The following is a 19,811-nucleotide window of genomic DNA, read 5'->3' on the forward strand; positions in this document are numbered from 1 at the left end:
ATTAATCATAAATGAATGGCATTAATTATCATGAGTTAGACGCATATGTAAACGCTCCAGTGAGTAACTTATCAAAAACTTACGTAAGTCGTAAATTTGGTAAATATTCGGTATCGCTGGTCTATGAGTGTAAAGCCAGCCTTACAAAAAAGTTATACAAAGATTTTTCGGTTCCGACTTTGGCTGATACAAGATTTTTGCTCCTCTTTAGCTCTTTTTCGAGTAACGTCTGGCCTCTAAAAATCTCGAGTTGGCAACATGGCAACACTGCTGAGCAGATATTCGAAGTGTCAGTGTCAAAAGGCGCGCACGGTTAGTACAGTTTCGTATACATGCCTACCTGTTGATAATTATCTTCCGAGAAATCTTTCAGCTGACTGATAACTGTCACGTCTAATAAATATGTTGTCAATAATAATTGTCCAATTGACATTTTTATATTGATCGGCCAATCGAAATTCATTTAGGTAAGCGTTTTATTTTTCCATGTTGTGTTGTGTGTACTCGATATTTGTGTATTACATGTTCGTTTATTGCATGCTGCTACTCTGTTCTGAGGATGGATTCCAAATCAGGTTTGCAAATTCTGTCAGTATTAACGTAGCGGTTAGCGAGCGGTAGTGTCTGTCGCTAATGGACGTCGCCCAATACCAATATATCGTTTGTTTTCCAGGAACGTCATCGGCGAACAAGTCTCCCTTGTGGGGTATTCGGTTTCGCCATTGGCTGGGTGGTGTGTTAGTTGATATGCGTCGTAAAAGTCCTGTCCAACAGTGGGTAGACTCGATCCCTCGGCAGGACCAGAAGCCGGTGGTCCGAGCCACTTCTCAAGACGACATCAGTGTGACTTCGGAGACAGTGAACCAACTGGTCTCTCCCGTCAAAAGTGTAAGCGTTGAGAGTAGCAGTGCTCCGCTTTGTCTGAACAAGCGGGACAAGTTTCTGTCCAGTGGAAGTAACGAGGACAGTGATGTGTTTGAGATGGGGACCAGTGCCCGCACGGAGGCGTGTGAGCCAAAGTTGGACCTGTACTCCAGTTCAGTGGACAGCACTCTGGTGAAACGGACCAAGCCTCCCTTCTTCAGGGATAGGTCCATCAACTCGGAAGGAAATAGCCCCCGCCATAAAAATGCCCTGTTCAGAGATTCATCCCTACAGGTAATTTGTAATTTGCCAAACTTTTACAATTATTAATTTTAAACTTTTTTATCATGACATCAGTTTGTTCTAAGAAATATTACTGGTAATATTTGGATGATTAATAGCTGCATTTTTGTGAAAAGTCATTTGAATTATATATTCAGAATCCTTTTAAAACCTTACTTAAATTTTAGAAGATGATAATATCCCATGTACGAACCAAATTACCTTTGAGAAAAATAAGTATTTATACTTTTTTCCAGGACTGACAAATTGAAAAAGGTTATATAAAGTTAACCTTCAGTATATCTGCTCATTAGAACACTTTTTTGCAGTTTTATCTCTCAATTTAAGATTATTATATTTCATCCGCCCTGTACATCTTTTATTTGAACTGAGTTAATTCAGGTCAAGTTAGTAAATTAAGTTAAGTTTTGGGTAGCCATTTCCTTCGTAATGATTATTTGGTGAAACAACCCAGGGCTCTTCAAGTGTTACTTCACAAAGGAGGCATTATTAGTTGGGTTAATTAAGTGATTTTTCTATTCCATTATTAAAGTTTCTTCAATTAGTAAACGGTAATTCAAAGTTTTATACATTTCTCTCACCTAACAATATTACGATAAAATGAATTAAAACAGGTCGTATAATAATGTAGCAGTACTGAGACTTGCACCACAGACCTTGAAGTGTGTAACATGATTTCGCCGAATCTGTCCCACTTTTGCAGGATTCTTGCAAAATGTTATATAAATGTGATTTCATTACATTCAAACCAGGCTTCAAATTAACATGTTTAATTTATTTATGAAAAAAATTTATTTAAAAACATCTGTGTAACTGGAAAATTTTGCATGGCCTATATTCGGTAGTAGCATCTCTTTAATATGTAATTTGCAGAAAAAAATACATTTCCAATATGGTCAGTACCTAACTATTCAATCCGGATTTGTATATTTCAATGTGAGTATGCTTATAATAATTAGTTGTGTTATGTTGTTGTATGTGTGTTTAGCGTGGTGTGTCCTTTCAGTCAGAGGGGGCCACCAGCCGGGCATCCAGTGTGGAGAGCTTGCTGGAGTCGCGGAGAGTGGACGCGGAGGCTGTGCTGCGAGGAGTCGGCTTCGGACCCAGCCCGGCCCGCCAGCAGCTCGCCCGGATACCTGATAGATTTCTGAAACCTTCGCAGGTAACTTTTCTTTCAAAAAGTGCAATCACAGCCACCAAACAGTTTCAGCCAACAGAATTGGGAAAATGTTACAATTTTGAACCTCTAGTGTGCCAAGAAATATTTATTGACAACCCACAACCTGTGTAAATAGTCGGAGCAACTACTTTTATACGATAAAGTAATCAATCGTTCTCAAGTTTTCTTTTGTCTTCAATATATTTCCCTAAAATTACCGTACTCTGCTTACTTCTTAATATGTACGCATAAATTATTTCATTATCGTTTCAACTTACGTAATTACTATACGAAACAAATATTTGCATCAGGGGAGATTGTAAAATGTGCATTAAAGTTTTTTTTTTTCAATCAAAGTTGAAAATTTCCCCTCATTTTGACACCATGTTTTATCTTGCTAGGATGATGTGATGTGTCGTGTGCCGAAATTTTCTGCTTCAATGACAGTTTTACACTTTGAGTATGCTCGCTGTTTTTTCTGCTTCAATGACAGTTTTACACTTTGAGTATGCTCGCTGTTTTTTCTGCTTCAATGACAGTTTTACACTTTGAGTATGCTCGCTGTTTTTTCTGCTTCAATGACAGTTTTACACTTTGAGTATGCTCGCTGTTTTTTCTGCTTCAATGACAGTTTTACACTTTGAGTATGCTCGCTGTTTTTTCTGCTTCAATGACAGTTTTACACTTTGAGTATGCTCGCTGTTTTTTCTGCTTCAATGACAGTTTTACACTTTGAGTATGCTCGCTGTTTTTTCTGCTTCAATGACAGTTTTACACTTTGAGTATGCTCGCTATTTTTTCTGCTTCAATGACAGTTTTACACTTTGAGTATGCTCGCTGTTTTTTCTGCTTCAATGACAGTTTTACACTTTGAGTATGCTCGCTGTTTTTTCTGCTTCAATGACAGTTTTACACTTTGAGTATGCTCGCTGATTTTTCAAGAATTTTCAAGAAGATGAAGGTTACAACCTAGCGCAAAATGGTAAAATCTATATTATGAGGGGTTTTTTTATCAAATTCAAATACATTCTATGAATTTATGCCTATTAAAGCTACATCATATGAATGGGGCTTTCCAGCTTGACATATTTTGATAATCTAAAATATTTTCCCAGAAGGTATTGAGTAGCAGATACCTATAGTGAGTGGTTAAAGCGGATGTCATGCGGAATTGATGTAGATTCACTCAATCCTCTATGTTATGTTGCATACGTAATGGGGATCATGGAACTCCTAGAAGTGTCTGAGAGAAAATCAAGCATCAAACTGGGACAGTATTTGAAATGTGTAATGGGTACACACAGACTTTTATAAAAATGTATGGGTATTTTTGGATAATGATGAAAGTGGATTAAATCATTAAGTCATTCTTTCATATCGTAATACATCTGGTATCCCTACATAAATTAGAGGGGAGATGGTATTTTTAATTGGGATAACTGCCGTAGATGTGCAGTTTTTCTTTATATTTGATTGAGACCAGTTTGCCATTCCCTTGTATAATATAATATTATTTATATTAGTAACGATACATATATATATATATTTGTTTTTTGCCTCAATATTTCTATTAAGTTAATTAATTGCATGTTCTTACAGGTGAAAGGAGTGAACACGGAACAGTTTATAAAAGAAGAACAAAAATCTATGAAATTGCATGAATGCGGAGTATTTGGATATCGAGGACTAACAGGTAATTGCTTTCATTTATCCAATGGGTTCATGGCCACTTGTCCAACAAATTCTTCAAATTCGGTTACATTGGTACCATTGCATTGCATTGGTATTGGACTTCTGAGCACATCTGAGATGTGAACGTGAACGCTACTTTCAACTCCTTAAGCAACTTCAACTTCAACTTACCTTTTTATTCAAATAGTCAACTTTCAAATTCGAAGATACCGTTCGTTTCAACATTGTTTCATTCACAATCATTCTAAATATTGCCAAAAGAAATATCCTTAAGTGCTTTCTGTATTTTCTTCTCAAGGAGTTGTTTTATAATTTTGGATAGAAAATACACCTTATTTTCAACCTTCATGTTTCTGATACAATGCACTCAGTGGGTAGTAGATTTTTAAGGATATTTTGTACATAGTGAAAGTGTCATGATTACTTCTAAGGGTGCGTATGAACAGGACAAAGAGAGTCATGAATTACGGGAAAGGAACAAAGCAACCGCAAGCGGCATTTCACGCCATATGTGGTTGCTTCGTTCCTTTTCCATAATTCGCTGCTTGTTTTGTCCTGTTTATCTGCGGCATAATATACAGACTTTGTACGAGTGTTCAAATTGTACCTTTTTTCAAGCATTTTTCATTTTTCATGCAACGTAAAACTAATCTTCTTATTTGAGAACCTTATTATAATTATTATTGTAATGCCTTGTTATAATAATAATTAAACAGTGCAGTTTAGTGTCATTTCACTACAAGTGCACTTTTACTATAACAAACTTTAAAATTTATGCTTGTATTTAACTGTGTTTTTTCTTTTTAAAGTTAAAATAAAGTTATATACTAACATATATTTAAATTTTCCTAATATGTACTGTGAAACTCTCTTAAGTAATTTTCCAAGAGTAATTTCTCCAAAAAAAGTGGGATCCAAGTTTGGTAATTTTTTTAAATCAAGTGTTTTCCTAGTATTATACACATATTTAGTAATTAGTATTATGTATTTTAAAATTTCATAAGTAAAATGAATTAAATATATTTTATTGTTTCCGGCTAGAAGGCCCCAGAAAATAATCTGTCTGTATGTTTACTGAATTTTTTATTATTTGTGGTAGAAAGAGGGTTGGTTTACCCACTTTCCAAGTCTCCTGTAATTTGCTTCAACAAAGTCGTACATTTTATGATATATTAAAAAAAGGTTCATTTCAGGTACCTATGTTTTGAAGCTAGTTTCGGTTTATGTTGGTTTTACTGCTGAACTCCTAAAATAATGTCTTAACTGGAACTAAAAAGGGACATTTTTCGGGTAGATTTCACCACTAGTTTTCATTTGTAAAGAATTCATTGCCGAACTTTTAAAAATTCTTAGGCGGGAATCAGTTTTGCCATAAATATTGTGTATTTTGCAGTTTTTTGTATGCAATTTCAAGGAATGGATAAACAAAACTTCTTAAGTGGGAACTTCTGATGCGAGTTTTACTGTATATTTTAGGATTATCAGTTTAGGTTGAATGCACGAAGGATGGGTGACCACTGATCAGTGAATAAGCCAGGTGACTAACATAACTAACACTATATATTATGTATTGCTACTAACCAGACAATTGTACGGCAGTATGCCGCTTCATGAAGAGCCCCGATCAGCAGCGACCACGGGCCTGCTCTGGCCCTGTTCTCCCCGTGGTCACCGTGCAGTAAGAAACTCATTATAACTCTTTGTGATGCTTTCTATTGTACCATGCTTTAACTTTGTATTAAATCCTTATTTTGAAATACATTATTTTCTTATTTTAATATTTTTATTTGTTTTAAATTTAGTGTTGCAATATTTAGTTATTGCGTATTATGTAAGTAGGTAATTTTTTTTTGTAAAGTTTTAATGTTTTAACTTTGTGTAGTCGGCATGAGCGAAGAGTTGATTTTTTTTTTTAATGTACTTAGTAAAAGTTACTCCTTATCTGTATTGTATAATTACATTAGAAGGGAAGGCATAAGCCTAAAGCAATCCAAGTGGGAATTTCTTCCGACCGCTATTGTGTGATGTTTAATATTTTCATGTCTTCTCTAGCCCTGGGTGTCTAGCACGGTCGATCGATAAAACCCTGTCAATAAGATGTTGATTAAAACTTTCATATATGTAATACAGTCACCATATGATTTCGACAATCGGTAGACAAAAGCTGCCGCTCTTAGAGCCGCCTCCAAGTTGTCGGTTAAATGTCAATATACACAACTTTTTGAATAATGTCATTCGTTGCGCGAAATAACTGGCTTATTAATGAATGGAGGTGAACTATCGCAGCTCTTAGAATTGAAAAAAATGTATTCGCAATCCATAGACTTAATTAATTTATCTAAGACGCGATCAATTGATTCCGTTCAAGCTTGGAGAAATGTTGTTCAAATATCACTGGTTATGACTAAAGACCTCATTAGATAATTAGCTCCCTTTTCAGTTTCAAAACACCAGTGTTGCCATTGTATAACGATTTCTTATTTATTTCATGTCAATATTGGTTTGGCTATCGACAGCACAACATCGATATAAAATCATCAGAAGTTGATCTTATCGATACAATATTGTTAAGTTATCAATTTGATCGTGCTAGACCCCCAGAACACCTGTTACTGTTAAATGCATCTTCGTTCGTCAGCTGTTTAATTTTCCATGTCAATATGCACGTATTCGACATTATGAGAATTGAAGACACAATTTTCGTATCTATCCTAGCATGTATATTATAATAGTGGTCTGTAGTAGACACAATGATAATAATATCCCAATTCAGATGGATTCCTACCAATCAATAATGTAAACAATCTGTAAACCAGTATAATAAATAAAATCAGGGGAATTAATTCTTTCATTGATTCAGTAACTCCTTTCAGAATTGTTGTGTTTTACATTTTATCGAATCCAAAATAAAAACTGACTTTTCTTTTGCATCAGGTTTTAGAGGCGCTTGACTAGTATGTAGATAATATATAGTTACTGCTTTATTGTAAGTGTCACAACTTGTATGTGGTCTACTCTAGACATGTGCATAATCTAGGCTACATTAAAGTACTGCTTGGGTTTTACATACACCTTTTCCAAATCAGATGCAGACAGCAACTTTCCTTTTATTTTGTATGTCAAGTGTACAAATTTCTTCTTTAGGGGGTGGGTACAAGAGGTAGGGTGATTCGTCAAAACCTTGTACCTGTTTTGAAGGCGAAGCAAAATTTTAAAGATTTGTATAAAAAATCAAAGCCATGCTTCCACTCTACCACAGACACTCTTCTTGTATACATGTATAGATTATTTATGTTATTTGATTTTTGGGCTAATCAGCCACATTATGCTTCTTCCTCTTTCTTTATTCAACGCTTTGGACAGTCTGGTATTGTCAATCATTAGGGCGTCATCATCTTCAATGTGATGATGCTTTCAACCAATTACTTGAGCCAGCATTTTGGTCAGTCTGGCAGTGTCAATCATTAGGGAGTCATCATCTTCAATGTGAAGATGCTTTCAACCAATTCTTTACGATTGATCATTTCAAATTATTTTGATTATGTCCGTCATAAGTTTTATATATTTATATGTAATAGAAATAATTTTAAAAATGCCATCGTGACTAGCTGAAGTGATAAATATGAAATGTTTTGAATAGCCTTTTGCAATAACGTGATAATATCCTTATCTGCCATCAGCTGTTAAAGGCATAGCACTGGGGGCTCCGTTGTAACCACTCTTCTTCTCTGTGACATCTTTGCATGTATAATAGGTTCACAAGGAAGCATCAGCAGGTTGTTTTGTTTCTCAGCTGTATTCAAATTCTTATGATTACATAATATGGTTTATTTTTAACTGTGTTTTTGTGCATGTTTTTATCAGTAATTATAATTACAAACATGTAGGGCCGTAGTAATAAATCTGTTTTTAATTTTAAACAACTGACAAACAACCATTTTCTCTGGTAAACGGTTGTTTATCAGTTGAATCAAATTTAAAAACGTTTATTATAAAGGCTGGTATACTTTATTTATTATCTTTTAAAAAATTATGATCAAATGTAATCTACAGAGACAATCCTTTACATAATGTCAACAATGTAATCATTGAGCAAATAATCTGCTATAGAATTAAATGATTTATGTATTCTACTTCTACCATATCATATAAACTTTCATTTAACATTTTAAATGCGCTTCTCATAAAACCGATTGAAGAAGTTGGATGTTGCAATGAACCATTTAATTAATATGGCATTGATGCGCACATATCCCAATGCACATATATTTATTGCACATACATTTTTGACTATAGACGACGTAGCATTGTGTACTACAGCCCTTCCCAGGGATGGCCCTGAACCTAACTTCACCTGGTGCTGCAAAAACCTCAAAGGCATGGCATTGGGTGTTAGATTATTATCAGCACTTTGGCTCCTTGGCAAGTTGGCTCCCGGAGCGGATTGCTTCAATTGCGCCTGCACAGGACTGGACACAGGATTGGGAGAGGCTGGTTTGAGGAGAACCTTTGACCTCTCCAACTGGTCTCTTAACACAGCATGCCAAAAGATGACATTTGTTAAGAAATTACCCACCTACCTAATTTAGTAAGAATATTTTGTGTATTTCCAGGTCACCCACACGTTCCACCTTCCTCGATAGTAGCTAAGATCATGGAACGCATCAGCAGCAGTGAGGAGATCCCGGACCCTCGCTTCTTCCACTCCTCGGGCCCGGCCGCTCCTCCACAAAGTGATATTGATACCTTCTGAATTGCCATTACACTAATGTTACCCAAACACGTTTACTTCTTTAGTCATTTTATTTTACAATAATTAGGTAATACACTTACTAAATTATAATTTGCCATACGATAAGTATAATATTTATGAATGTTACTAAAATGTATTTAAGAATATTAATGTCAAATGCTCCGAATGAAACTACGCCAACTCCATTATCCGTTATTCCACTCTTATTAAAATGCCAAATCTTCTCATTACTAGCAGGTAACCAACCCGTCCTAAGACATTATCAGAACCAAAAGGTAACATATCACTGTTATTTGCATATCAGGGGAATTTCATCTACTCTGATGTAATGCATCTATCAATTTTCTATTTACAAAAAGCACTCCAACTATATCGCCACCAAGCTGGGCATTTGTAGAGTTATGACTAATTCTACGCTAATGAATAATCTCTATGTGATGATAATGCAATATTAATTTCGCTCTCTTTGAAGTTATTTGCACTAGTAAAAGATGCACGAATACCCAATCCTACTACCAAATTTTCCAGTTTGTTTTTATTTTATTTTTTAACTCTACGGATATCATTTCCCTTGGGGCCCTCTGATCTGTGAGGATGTCCTGTAGTGAATATACATAATATTTTATCTTTATGTTACATTTTACGATTTGTGTCTGTTTTACAAGCGTTTAGTGCACACTATTAATAATCGATGTAGATAATCAGATTTTATTTCTATTTATTCCTTAGGACATTTACCCCCTTCAGACAGAATTGCAGTAACGATATTCTTACCTTACTTTCCTATTTTAATAATTGTACAGTTGACCGTGAATTTATTGAGCTGGAACTATGATCTGAATTTATTGATAATGCTGTTTGACAGATTAAATTATAAATTTTATTACTTAAACATCGATTTACAGTTTTATCGTTACAATAATTATGAAACTAGTATTAGAACTAGCCGCCCGCAATAAGGTATATGTAAAATTTATTATTCTGTTTGTTTTTTTTTATCTAATAATAATATATGTGTAAATTCCTCAGAGGCACAATTTATTATAATCATTATAAGAAATGAATATATATGTAGTCACATTTGTTTACAAGTGTGAAGCAGATTCCGTGATAAATATAATGTAATGTATAAAGTAAATAATATTCATAGATAAATATAGTGGAGGTATGCAATATGAACATAGTTCAACATTCCTGTCTAATGCGTTATATAATCATGTTTCTTGACTTCACTGGCCAGTGGCTTGATAAAAACACAATTTATGGTTTTTCCAAAATTTGATGTGGCACTTTAGAGCACTAAAAATGGTCAGCAGGCCAAGAGAATGAGGTGAGATTGTCACGCTCCTGTTTGTAAGCCGAGCTCCAGGTGTGGCCGTATAAAAACATGCATAAAATATTATATATTTCCTCCACTAAGAAGAAGAGTGTGCAATGTTCATGGCCACACTACGAATGAGAATGACTAGTCTGAAGTATCGACTATATCTATATATACATACATTGTAAAGAATGCACTTTCCATTTTACTGTATACATATAGAGTCCCCTTTGTGTAATTCATAGTGAATTAATAGTAAAATTTCAAGTACACTGATTAGCAGTCAATTATTAAAATAAGATATTAAAGAATAAGCTATGAATATATTTTGAAATTATCCTATTTACTTTGTAGGTTTTGAATTTTTCGGGGTGTATTATAAAATGTTGTGAATTTATCTATCTATTTTATAACTGTCTTAAAGACTTTGTCTCAATCTTTATCTTTATATATTCATATTATACTATATTATATACCTATCTCTAATCTATATATAACTTTCAGGGTACATTCCTTTCTAGTGGTCCAAGAATCCCTTTGCCAAAATATATACTTATTATCTTTAACTATTTCTCTAATTTGTATGTAAATAGATATCCCTTCTGTGATGACGCCCTAGCATTTTTTCCTTTTGTGTAAAAAACTAGACATTCCTTCCGACATCTGCCTTTATATAAGACATGTAATCCTTTCCTTCTGTTTTGTATGATTCTCCGACAATCTACGTTTTGTATAAAAATCTAAACATTCCTAAATTAAAGAAATAAGACATTCCCCTCTATTGGTAATTTACATGTAACACATGTACAATGTGGGAAAGTCTATATATACATATGTATATTGTTTGCATTCCCAATTTTGCATTGTGTAATAGAAATTCCACCCTTTTGTACTTGTGTAAGTGTAAATTCATTCCTTTTGTGTTTTACTGAAACTACTTTTCTAGAAATATCTTTGCATTGTGTTTGTATGACTATGTATTCATTCTTTCCTTACATTTAAATGTTTTTTAAAAATTAAACTAGATATTGTGAGACAATGGAGTGGTTGAATCAGGTTGCTTTTATTCTGGCACAATATTAATTAGTACATTATTTTTTAAATAACAAATGTATTCAGTTATTATTATCTCTGAACTCTCCAAATATGTACGTAGGTAGGTACAGGTAAATCAGAGCGCACATTTGATTGTAACATTTCAAGGGCTTAATGTCAAATAACATTATCTACGAAAAGAAATACCAATAATTATTATTGTTGCTATGTTTTTGTATAAATGAGGTTTTTTGATTTTAATCCCTCGATGATTGGTATGTTCTTTGTAGATAACATTGCTTGACCTCAAGCTCTAGAATTGCTTGCATGTTTTTGTTGTAGATAACGTTGTTTGACATTAAGCTCTGGATTTGTGCCCGCCGATAGTGCTTCAAATTGGTTTGAAATAGTTTGGAACATCCGCCACAGTCCCCCCTTCCCCGCAGTAGTCTTATGATACATTACACCACTATACAAGCATCTCTTTTAAATGATTCTACTGTACATATTAGGCCGATACCAATTTATGAATCTAATGTGTGTTTATTATTTCTTGTCTGATTTTAATACCGGATTTTTAAGTTAATTATTTATGAATAAGGTATGACCTTCGCAGTACAATGTATAAAAATTGGAGTTTTATGTGGGTTATTTCTTAATTTTTATTTGTGTTGTCCTTAAATGTGTGGAAAAATATTTGGAATATTCAATAATGGGCATTATTTTAAAGAAGATAAATTCTCTTGGGTCATTTTGCATAAAATGTAATTATAAAGGGTAATTTTTTGACATTATCAGAAGGTATGCAATCTTTCTAAAGTAATAACTTATTCTGTCACTCTGTTGTGTTATATTTCAATTATGTGTGACGTCTAACCGACAAATTTATATTTATCAAGCTTGAGCTCAATGATAATTTAATCCCGTGACTTAAAGTCGTCGAAATAAAGTTCTTTAGATTCTTTAAAAATTTAATTAAAATCAAATTTAATAATATAATTATTAAGTTCTGCAAGTATATTTTTTGGCTACTTAGCAATTGGCTACTTAGCCAATTGCTACCTAGAATCCGTCTGGAATCCGTCTGTCTGGAATCAGACTTTGCCCTTAGGGCGCACCAAAACTAAAATAGTTAAGCGTGTCTGAAGCCAGACATCCACTACTATACCTTCTCACGGGCATGGGTTTAGTTTAGTTTAGGTGTGTTGTTTCTTAACGTAGGCGGGTAGCTGGGAAACGGAATTCAAAGAAATAGTATTTTTCGGAATGACTTGTAATAAATGTTTAAAGAACAAAATACACAATACATATCAGAATACATTATTGTAAATGAACAAGGGGACTCACCCACTGACCGACCTTTGCTTAATAATATATGTTTATACTGTTGTCAAGGGGGTTAAACTTAAACCCTTACATATAGAAAGAAAGGGCCTTAGATTAAATTTATTTGAAATCAATAAAAGAACCAATGACCCTAATATTACTTTAATTAATAAAGTAAGAAAAATTATTTATTCCCTTCTTCTAAGTATGTTCACAAAACCTAAACAATATAACACCTTTAAATAAATTAATAGCAGCCACATCATTATTAAACAATTAAGATAACATTAATGTGGGGAAAACAGACTTCAAAATACCCCCACAGAATATGAAATCTATCGTCACAATTATTTTATTAGTTAATCGTTTTAACCGGTAATAAATCATTTTACATTGGGAGGGGGTAAAATAGAATCATATAAATAAGTTGTATAAACATGGTTAAAACCACAGTTTGAAAATGGCCTTGAAAGCCGAAACAGCTGTAACAATAACAAAAACCAAAAAATACTTGCAGAACTTGATAATTATATTATTAAATTTAATTTTAATTAAATTCAATTTTAATTAAATTTTAAAAATAATAAATGGAGTTCTACGAATTACAAACAAAAAATCTGTAGATTCATTTAAATACATTATTTTAAGGATGGGTTGTTTCGGAGAATTTGAACAATTCATCAAATTTCAAAGTTAATTTTCAAGTTCCGTGAAAGATTTTTTAAAATTCTGTTTTTATTTCAGTTCTGTCAAGCAACTAGCCTATAATGATATAATAACAGAACTCTAATAGGACTTTCACAAAACCCGAAAATGAATGTTGAAATTTGATGAATTGTTTAAATTCTCCGAAACAACCCCTCCTTAGAGAAGACGAAGATAGAATGACAGTTTGCAGTGCAAAGCAAATTCATTATTCACGGCCCCAATTATTTCTAAACAATTTAGTGCCTACTCCGTGCTCAATGGTGTCAATAAAAAGTTATGGGTTTGCTCAATCAGTCCAAATAAATTCATATTCTTATTTTTCTCATAATTGCAATCTTTATGACACAATTTTTTTTAAATGCATTAATTCGGTAATTTTTGTCATTATGCAACTATAAATATGTATACATATGTTGTGTACCTACCTAGTGATTCTTGCAGACAGATTTGATAGATTATTTTGAAAAATTTTGTTGTTTAAAAGAAAATGTTTGCAAAAGAAGCTCCCGTGTGAGGTAAGACCTTGATTTACTTTATCATTTTTGTTTGACATACTTAATTTTATTTAACATAATCATTAATCATAAGTACAGAGATATATTTTATGACCTTAGCGAGTAGCTGCAGCTCCAGCTGCCGTTGGTTGGGCCAATGTAATGTAAATAATGTTATGATGAATGTGTTCAGGTTGTACAAAGCTGATTAAGCATAAAGACACAGATGTTTTCTCTTATGCATTTAAAAAAATCATTTCTAAAACTTCATATATTATTATGTAGTATCTACCTAATGTTAGAAGGATATGTGCAGTGTTAGCTGCTGTAGAAACGGACCAACACAAGTTAGAATGAAGTGAGGTTGTGAAAGAAGCTATGAAAAATGCTTCTATGTCAAGGTGGAATGTGTGTGGTGCTCTTTCCTATCTGCTTACGTCGACCTAGTGGGAATAACGTAAAATTGTACATGCATATGTATTTCGAGTATTTCATACAAAGACTGATTGCTTTGATTCTTATACTCTCACGTTTGCGTCTATCAATTATTAGTATATTATGATCGAATAAATTAACACCAAATAGTTGTATTTTATTCCATAAAGGCTTTAATATTGTTGCGGTGATTGACTAGCTTCCAACTTCGTTTTTTTAATTTAATTTCTTTTCCTTTAATTCAATTGCTTATAATCGTAGACACGTTATTTTCTCAAAAAATGAACCCATCAAGTGGCAGGTAACAAACACCTGTTTCCAGTAAATTCTTAATTCAAATGTTGGTTATGTACATAGAATAAAGAATAACACAAAAAGTGCCGGTTGTTGAGGCTTAAATTTTCAATTCAAAATTGTGTTTACAAATTTAAAATGTGATGGAGATTTACAATGTCAGGCGAGTGTAAGTGAGTTAGAGCGCTGGGCTATTGGATAGACATTTGAAGAATGTCTGTCTTCAAATGTCTATCCCTATCTCACTAAATTAAAGGACGGCAATTACCGTATCTTTTGCTTGGATCTCTACAACATGTCTAAAGGTTTTCTAATGTCATTGCATATAATAGGTATAATGTGTCAAACATAATATTATATATAAATATAATGCAGCGGTTTAAATTCACTTCCTTGTTTGAATTATTCCTGTCAATTGGAAAAAGAGCATAAATCTATTTATCTGAAACAGCATAATCTATCAAAAGTTGTAATTATTTTTCAGCTCACAACATAATTTCCACTGTGTAACAAATTAATTGAGTAAAACACCAGTTGTTAGTGTGTAAATATTAACTTTACTGAATTCCTCGTTAAATTGTTTTTTTTTTCCGTTGCATTAGTTGTGTGGGCTATTGTGTCTTATTATTTCATTGGATTTTGCAATATAATATGAATGAAGCGCTTCCTTGTGTTGGCAAATTAAATAAATATCATAGAGTGCGCGCTTCTTCTATTTTACCTTGGAGTTTATTATACACATTATCTTTCCTTTATGTGGTAATCAGAAAAATAATAACAATGCATAATTATGCAACTCATTCTTTATTACAGTAAAAACGAACTGACTCTACATAAATTACCTATGTTTTGGAAAACTTCGTTTATATTTTAGTTTGTCTCCATTTAAAATGTTTTTTTGTTATTTGTTTTGTAGTATAGTAGGTATTATTAAATAAATAAATTTTGTTGTTAGGTAACTTGCAGTTCCTTATATGTATCAGTGATTGCTCAGTTTGTGATTTGCGAAAAAACTTGATTTTTATATAAAACTGTTTTGAAAATGAATAAAGATAATAGTCCCTGTGATTTAACATTCCGTTTTTAAATAAATATTAAAACATATTTTTTGTTTACCTAATTAATACCCACTTTTCAGCGTTTTCCTATTTAAATTGGCAATTAATTTCGCCATTATCCATTGGATCTTTTTGCATGCATTTTCAATTGACTTGGAATAATTGACATGAATTATTAGAATAATGAAATGCTACAAAATAAGTGTTTCAGCTTGTGATGTCACTATATTATATGAAAATTACACATTTTTAAAAATACATTTAAAAAAACATATTGTGCTCTTTGAAATTTCCTGTTGACATTTTAAAACTGCCTGTACTGGAAAACTACGCCAGTGACATTGACTGTAAAATGTCAGTTTCCTTTTGGGAGGTACCTCGGGGAAGAATTTGCAATGAAACACAACTTCACGAAAGTCGTCGGACAACTGACTGATTGGGCCATCTGTTTGCGTATTTATTGGGTTAAAATTTAACAGTTTCCACACATGTTAATTCATTTTTGGAAAATCGACAGTTTACATTTAATCAGTTTGTACATAATGTTATTTAGTAAAATAAAACCAATTATGGATTTCCTCCTTGTGACTTTAACTGAGACAGCATAATTTAAATTTGTGAGAAAGGAATATCAATTAAAAAAATTATACAAAACAAAAGATTATATGAAACGAAAAATTTACAAAACAATACATTTATAGCCATGGAGAGAGGTTGTAGATATAAATCAAATCATAATAGAGATATAAACAATAGAGACATAAACATTATTCACAAACCATCAGAGAAATATTCTTTTATGGACCTCTTGTATTTGGTAAGTTCGCAACTGAAAATATCAACCTTAGATAATACGCTATTGTAATTATTGCACAGTCTGTCCAGGTCAAAATCGCATCGCAAATTATTCTAAAAACTATAATATTAGAATGTTTTCCTGCTCTCCAGAGACCCATCGGCGTTCTACTGGTTAAGTGGATAATTATTAATGTGGAGCAATTATTCTTATAATCTAAACAGAAATATTATAATGCGTCATAGCGCGCAGAATTAATTACTAAGGTCGCACAGTTTTGTCGTGCGAGTTATTCATCCTTGAACTGGCGATATGACACGTTTACGGTGATTAAAAATCTTATTGAGAAGCCTCATCATGCGAGAAAAGCCTCAAAGGATTCAGCATCGTAAATTGTATGATAACAGATAAATATTCATTTCCTTAATTATTTCGATACATCTATCTGCTGTCTGGTACACCCCCAACATGAAAAAGTATTTTTCACCAAATAGTTTCCTCGGACAGTAAAGTATCTTCTTAAGGGGTTGAACACGATGGTTTTCACGGAAGGTGTGTTGATGTCTTCCAGGTGTAGGTATTCGTTGTAGTTTCTCTCATTGCGAGGTACGGCTATGTTGTCTTAAATGACGATTAAAAATCCGTATCTTTTTCACGGCATGAAGCGATCATTCTCTTGTTACTCTAACCCATTATCAAGTTATGTGGACCACATGTCAAATATGATTTAAAATTGTCAAATGTTTACATGTGAGGTATTTACTTATAATAAACAAATCTTTCGTTAATAATTCAAGTTCAAGAATCAGTGTTATTTTTTTACTGTCTCTCCCCATCTCCACTACCTTCTTTAATTGAGTTTGTCTGAACCTTATCTGGTTTCTTATTATTTATTCCAATCTTTATTTCAATCGTTATCACGCCTTGTGCGTTTTTTATTCCTCGGCTCAGAGGATGAAACTAGCAGCTTGTGCAGCAACAACCTTATTCCACTCGTGCTATTTGGATTACTATGATACTATCAGTATCTGCAGTAGCGTTGGAAAATTCACTTATTCCATCTTGCGCGTCAATGAACTTTGATTTCGTCATATTATATGTGCATGGTTCTTCCAGGTGATTCTCGCCCGACAGAAATAACTTTTTCTGGTCTTCTGTTTTCATTTCCACCTGGAGAAACATTTCTTTCATTTTCACTGCAACGGCGATTCTTTGTCCCGTATCTAGGAACCAATTTGACTCTCTCCATTGTTTATATTGGAAGATTCCTTCAGGCACAACTACCGCGTGCGCAATCTCGTTATTATTGTTTATTTTCTCATGGCTTGTGTTTTCGGACGCCATTATAGCCTTAACATAAACACTTTCTTCATTATTTTCTTGTGTAACAAAGGTGTCACCATTAACTCGTTCGATTAATATTATTTGTGGATACACTTCTTGTGCCGCTAGTGTTCCGATTTCACATAGATTAATTTGCTGATAAATATCACTTGGCAGATTCATAAATTTAACATTTTTAACAATTTTCACAAATCTTGAATCGTCCTTGTGAATGGTTGTGCGGCATCGGTAATTTCACTTCCCATCAGCACCATATTATGTCACTGTTTGTCGACCCCTTCCCTTGTGAGTCGTTTCTTTTCGCTTACATTCCCTAGCGATAATGTTTTTTCAATACATTCTTCATTTTTATGAAGCTGCCACATAGAGGTTAACGGTGGCTGTAGCTCCGGTACATACTCAGGCAGAATTGTGAGGGTGGACTTCTAGCCACCTTGACGAGTAGCACTGTGTACATTTTCACATTCTTCATTATTTCGAAGCATCTGCTCAGAGGTCGACGGTAACTGTGGAATGTCCATCACAGCCGTGAATCCATCTGGCGTAATCTGCTGAGGTGAGAACGAAGTCTGCAGGTTATCCTCAGCCAATATTGTGAGGGTGGACTTTCAGTCACCCTGGAAAGATGCAATCAGTGCATCCAAATGCCGTGCAGTCTCCTCTTCTTATAGGCGCCCATCTTATTCTAGTTGACGTTGTTTGTTACCTTACTGTTTCCCAAGTAGAGCGTGAATTGCCGCTGTCTTCGGGTGCCGGCACTAATCCTCTCCTGGAAGCAGGTGCATCGGCGCCTTTCCAGGAGCGCAGTGACGGAGTCATGTTTCTCGATTTCTGAGGAAAATCCGGGTCGAAGGACAATAAAAATGTACTGCACACCTACACAAGTGACATCGACTGTAAAATGCCGATTTCCTCACGGGGGTACCTCGGGGAAAGATTTGCAATGAAACAACTTCACGAAAGTCGTCGGACAACTGACTGTTTGGGCCAGTTGTTTGCGTATTTATTGGGTTAAAATTCAACAGTATCTGTATGTGTTAATGTGGAGCAATTATTCTTATATCTAAACAGAAATATTATAATCCGTCATAGCGCCGAGAATTAATTACTAAGGTACCACAGTTTTGTCGTGCGAGTAATTCATCTTTGAACTGGCGATATGACACGTGTATGGTGATTTAAAGTCTTTAGCCGTGTTTGGTGGCCAGATCTGAATAGCCAGGTACTCCCCCACCTTTCTCTTCCCCATCTCCACTACCTTCAGCCTCACGGTACTTGGATTGTTATTACAGTTATTAGCAACATACCCCAATTAGGACAGTTGGGAGCAGTTGAGACTTGTGCGGTATTCACATTAAAAAAAAAACATCTTGAAGAATAAAATCCCAATAATAAAAAACAGTTACTACATTCTGAGAAGATTATAACATTATCAAGTCATTGGCGTTATAAGCTGTGTGATTTTTCCACAAAATGCTTATCTTAACCAGTGGAACGCCGATGGTTCTCTGGAGAACAGGCAAACATTCTAATATTATCCTTTTTAGAATAATTTGCGATGCGATTTTGACCTTAATGCTTCGAAAACTGATTGAAAAACAAAATCAGCATCTTTTGGGCTAATAAAATTTTAAGTTACACTAATATTTGTCTGTTTTATGCTCCGGCCTTCAACAGGTTAAAAAACAAAACATAAACACAGGGAAGTTTATCAGATCTATGAATTTATTGAAAACAAATACAGAGAATGTGTCATGATTTATGTAGGAGTGTAGCAAATTTATGTTTTAGAAATATTATAATAGTAAATTCTTTACTCCAGAATGTGTGGAGGTTGTTGAACTGATAAATTTATTTAAATGATTTTCAACTTTTGCAGGATGCAGAAGAAACTACCTGATGTAAATGTTTGCAACTAAACATCACACCATTTCTTTGTGATGTTTAGTTAGTTGTATCCGCTTTAATATATTATACTGAGTCTTGATATACATATGTCCTGACTTAAGTATTGTGTTTGATCTTACCATGTTCTATTGGGGTTCCGTTTTTTAAATAATATTCTTGCCGTAACCTTGAACTTTGTAATTCAAAAAAGCACACTAGATTTTCAGCTTGTTGCAACAAAAAGTCCTGGATAATGCCCTAGAGATGAGACTGTGGGAAATCCCCATAATTAATAGAGGAACAGTAGTAAGAAGGTATCGCATTGGAGAAGAAAACTCAAAA

At 33.7% G+C, this 19,811-nt stretch overlaps 1 protein-coding gene across 4 annotated transcripts; it reads left to right on the forward strand.

Annotated features, from left to right (window-relative positions):
• The first annotated feature begins 312 nt into the window (after positions 1 to 312).
• Positions 313 to 15,457, forward strand: LOC149422768 (uncharacterized). Of its 4 annotated transcripts, XM_089633496.1 has the most exons (6): positions 500 to 575; positions 674 to 1,158; positions 2,156 to 2,329; positions 3,926 to 4,019; positions 5,603 to 5,696; positions 8,632 to 15,457. In XM_089633496.1, exons 1-6 carry the CDS (start codon positions 560 to 562, stop codon positions 8,666 to 8,668), a joined length of 900 nt encoding a protein of 299 aa, XP_089489622.1. In that variant the 5' UTR covers positions 500 to 559; the 3' UTR covers positions 8,669 to 15,457. The 4 variants fall into 4 exon arrangements, with proteins under 4 accessions (XP_089489625.1, XP_089489622.1, XP_089489621.1 ...); XM_089633499.1 differs by lacking the exons at positions 500 to 575; positions 5,603 to 5,696 and adding an exon at positions 313 to 467; XM_089633495.1 differs by lacking the exon at positions 5,603 to 5,696.
• Positions 15,458 to 19,811: the final 4,354 nt, after the last annotated feature.

Source organism: Hesperophylax consimilis, chromosome 7, assembly GCF_061612785.1.
Source record: "Hesperophylax consimilis isolate HC1 chromosome 7, BYU_Hcon_1.0, whole genome shotgun sequence".
NCBI lineage: Eukaryota > Metazoa > Arthropoda > Insecta > Trichoptera > Limnephilidae > Hesperophylax > Hesperophylax consimilis.

Bases quoted from the DNA above. Each gene is read 5' to 3' on its own strand.
- LOC149422768 (XM_089633495.1), top strand. The intron at 1,159-2,155 runs GTAATTTGTAAT...ATGTGTGTTTAG, and splicing joins TCAGAGATTCATCCCTACAG to CGTGGTGTGTCCTTTCAGTC. The intron at 2,330-3,925 runs GTAACTTTTCTT...ATGTTCTTACAG, and splicing joins GATTTCTGAAACCTTCGCAG to GTGAAAGGAGTGAACACGGA.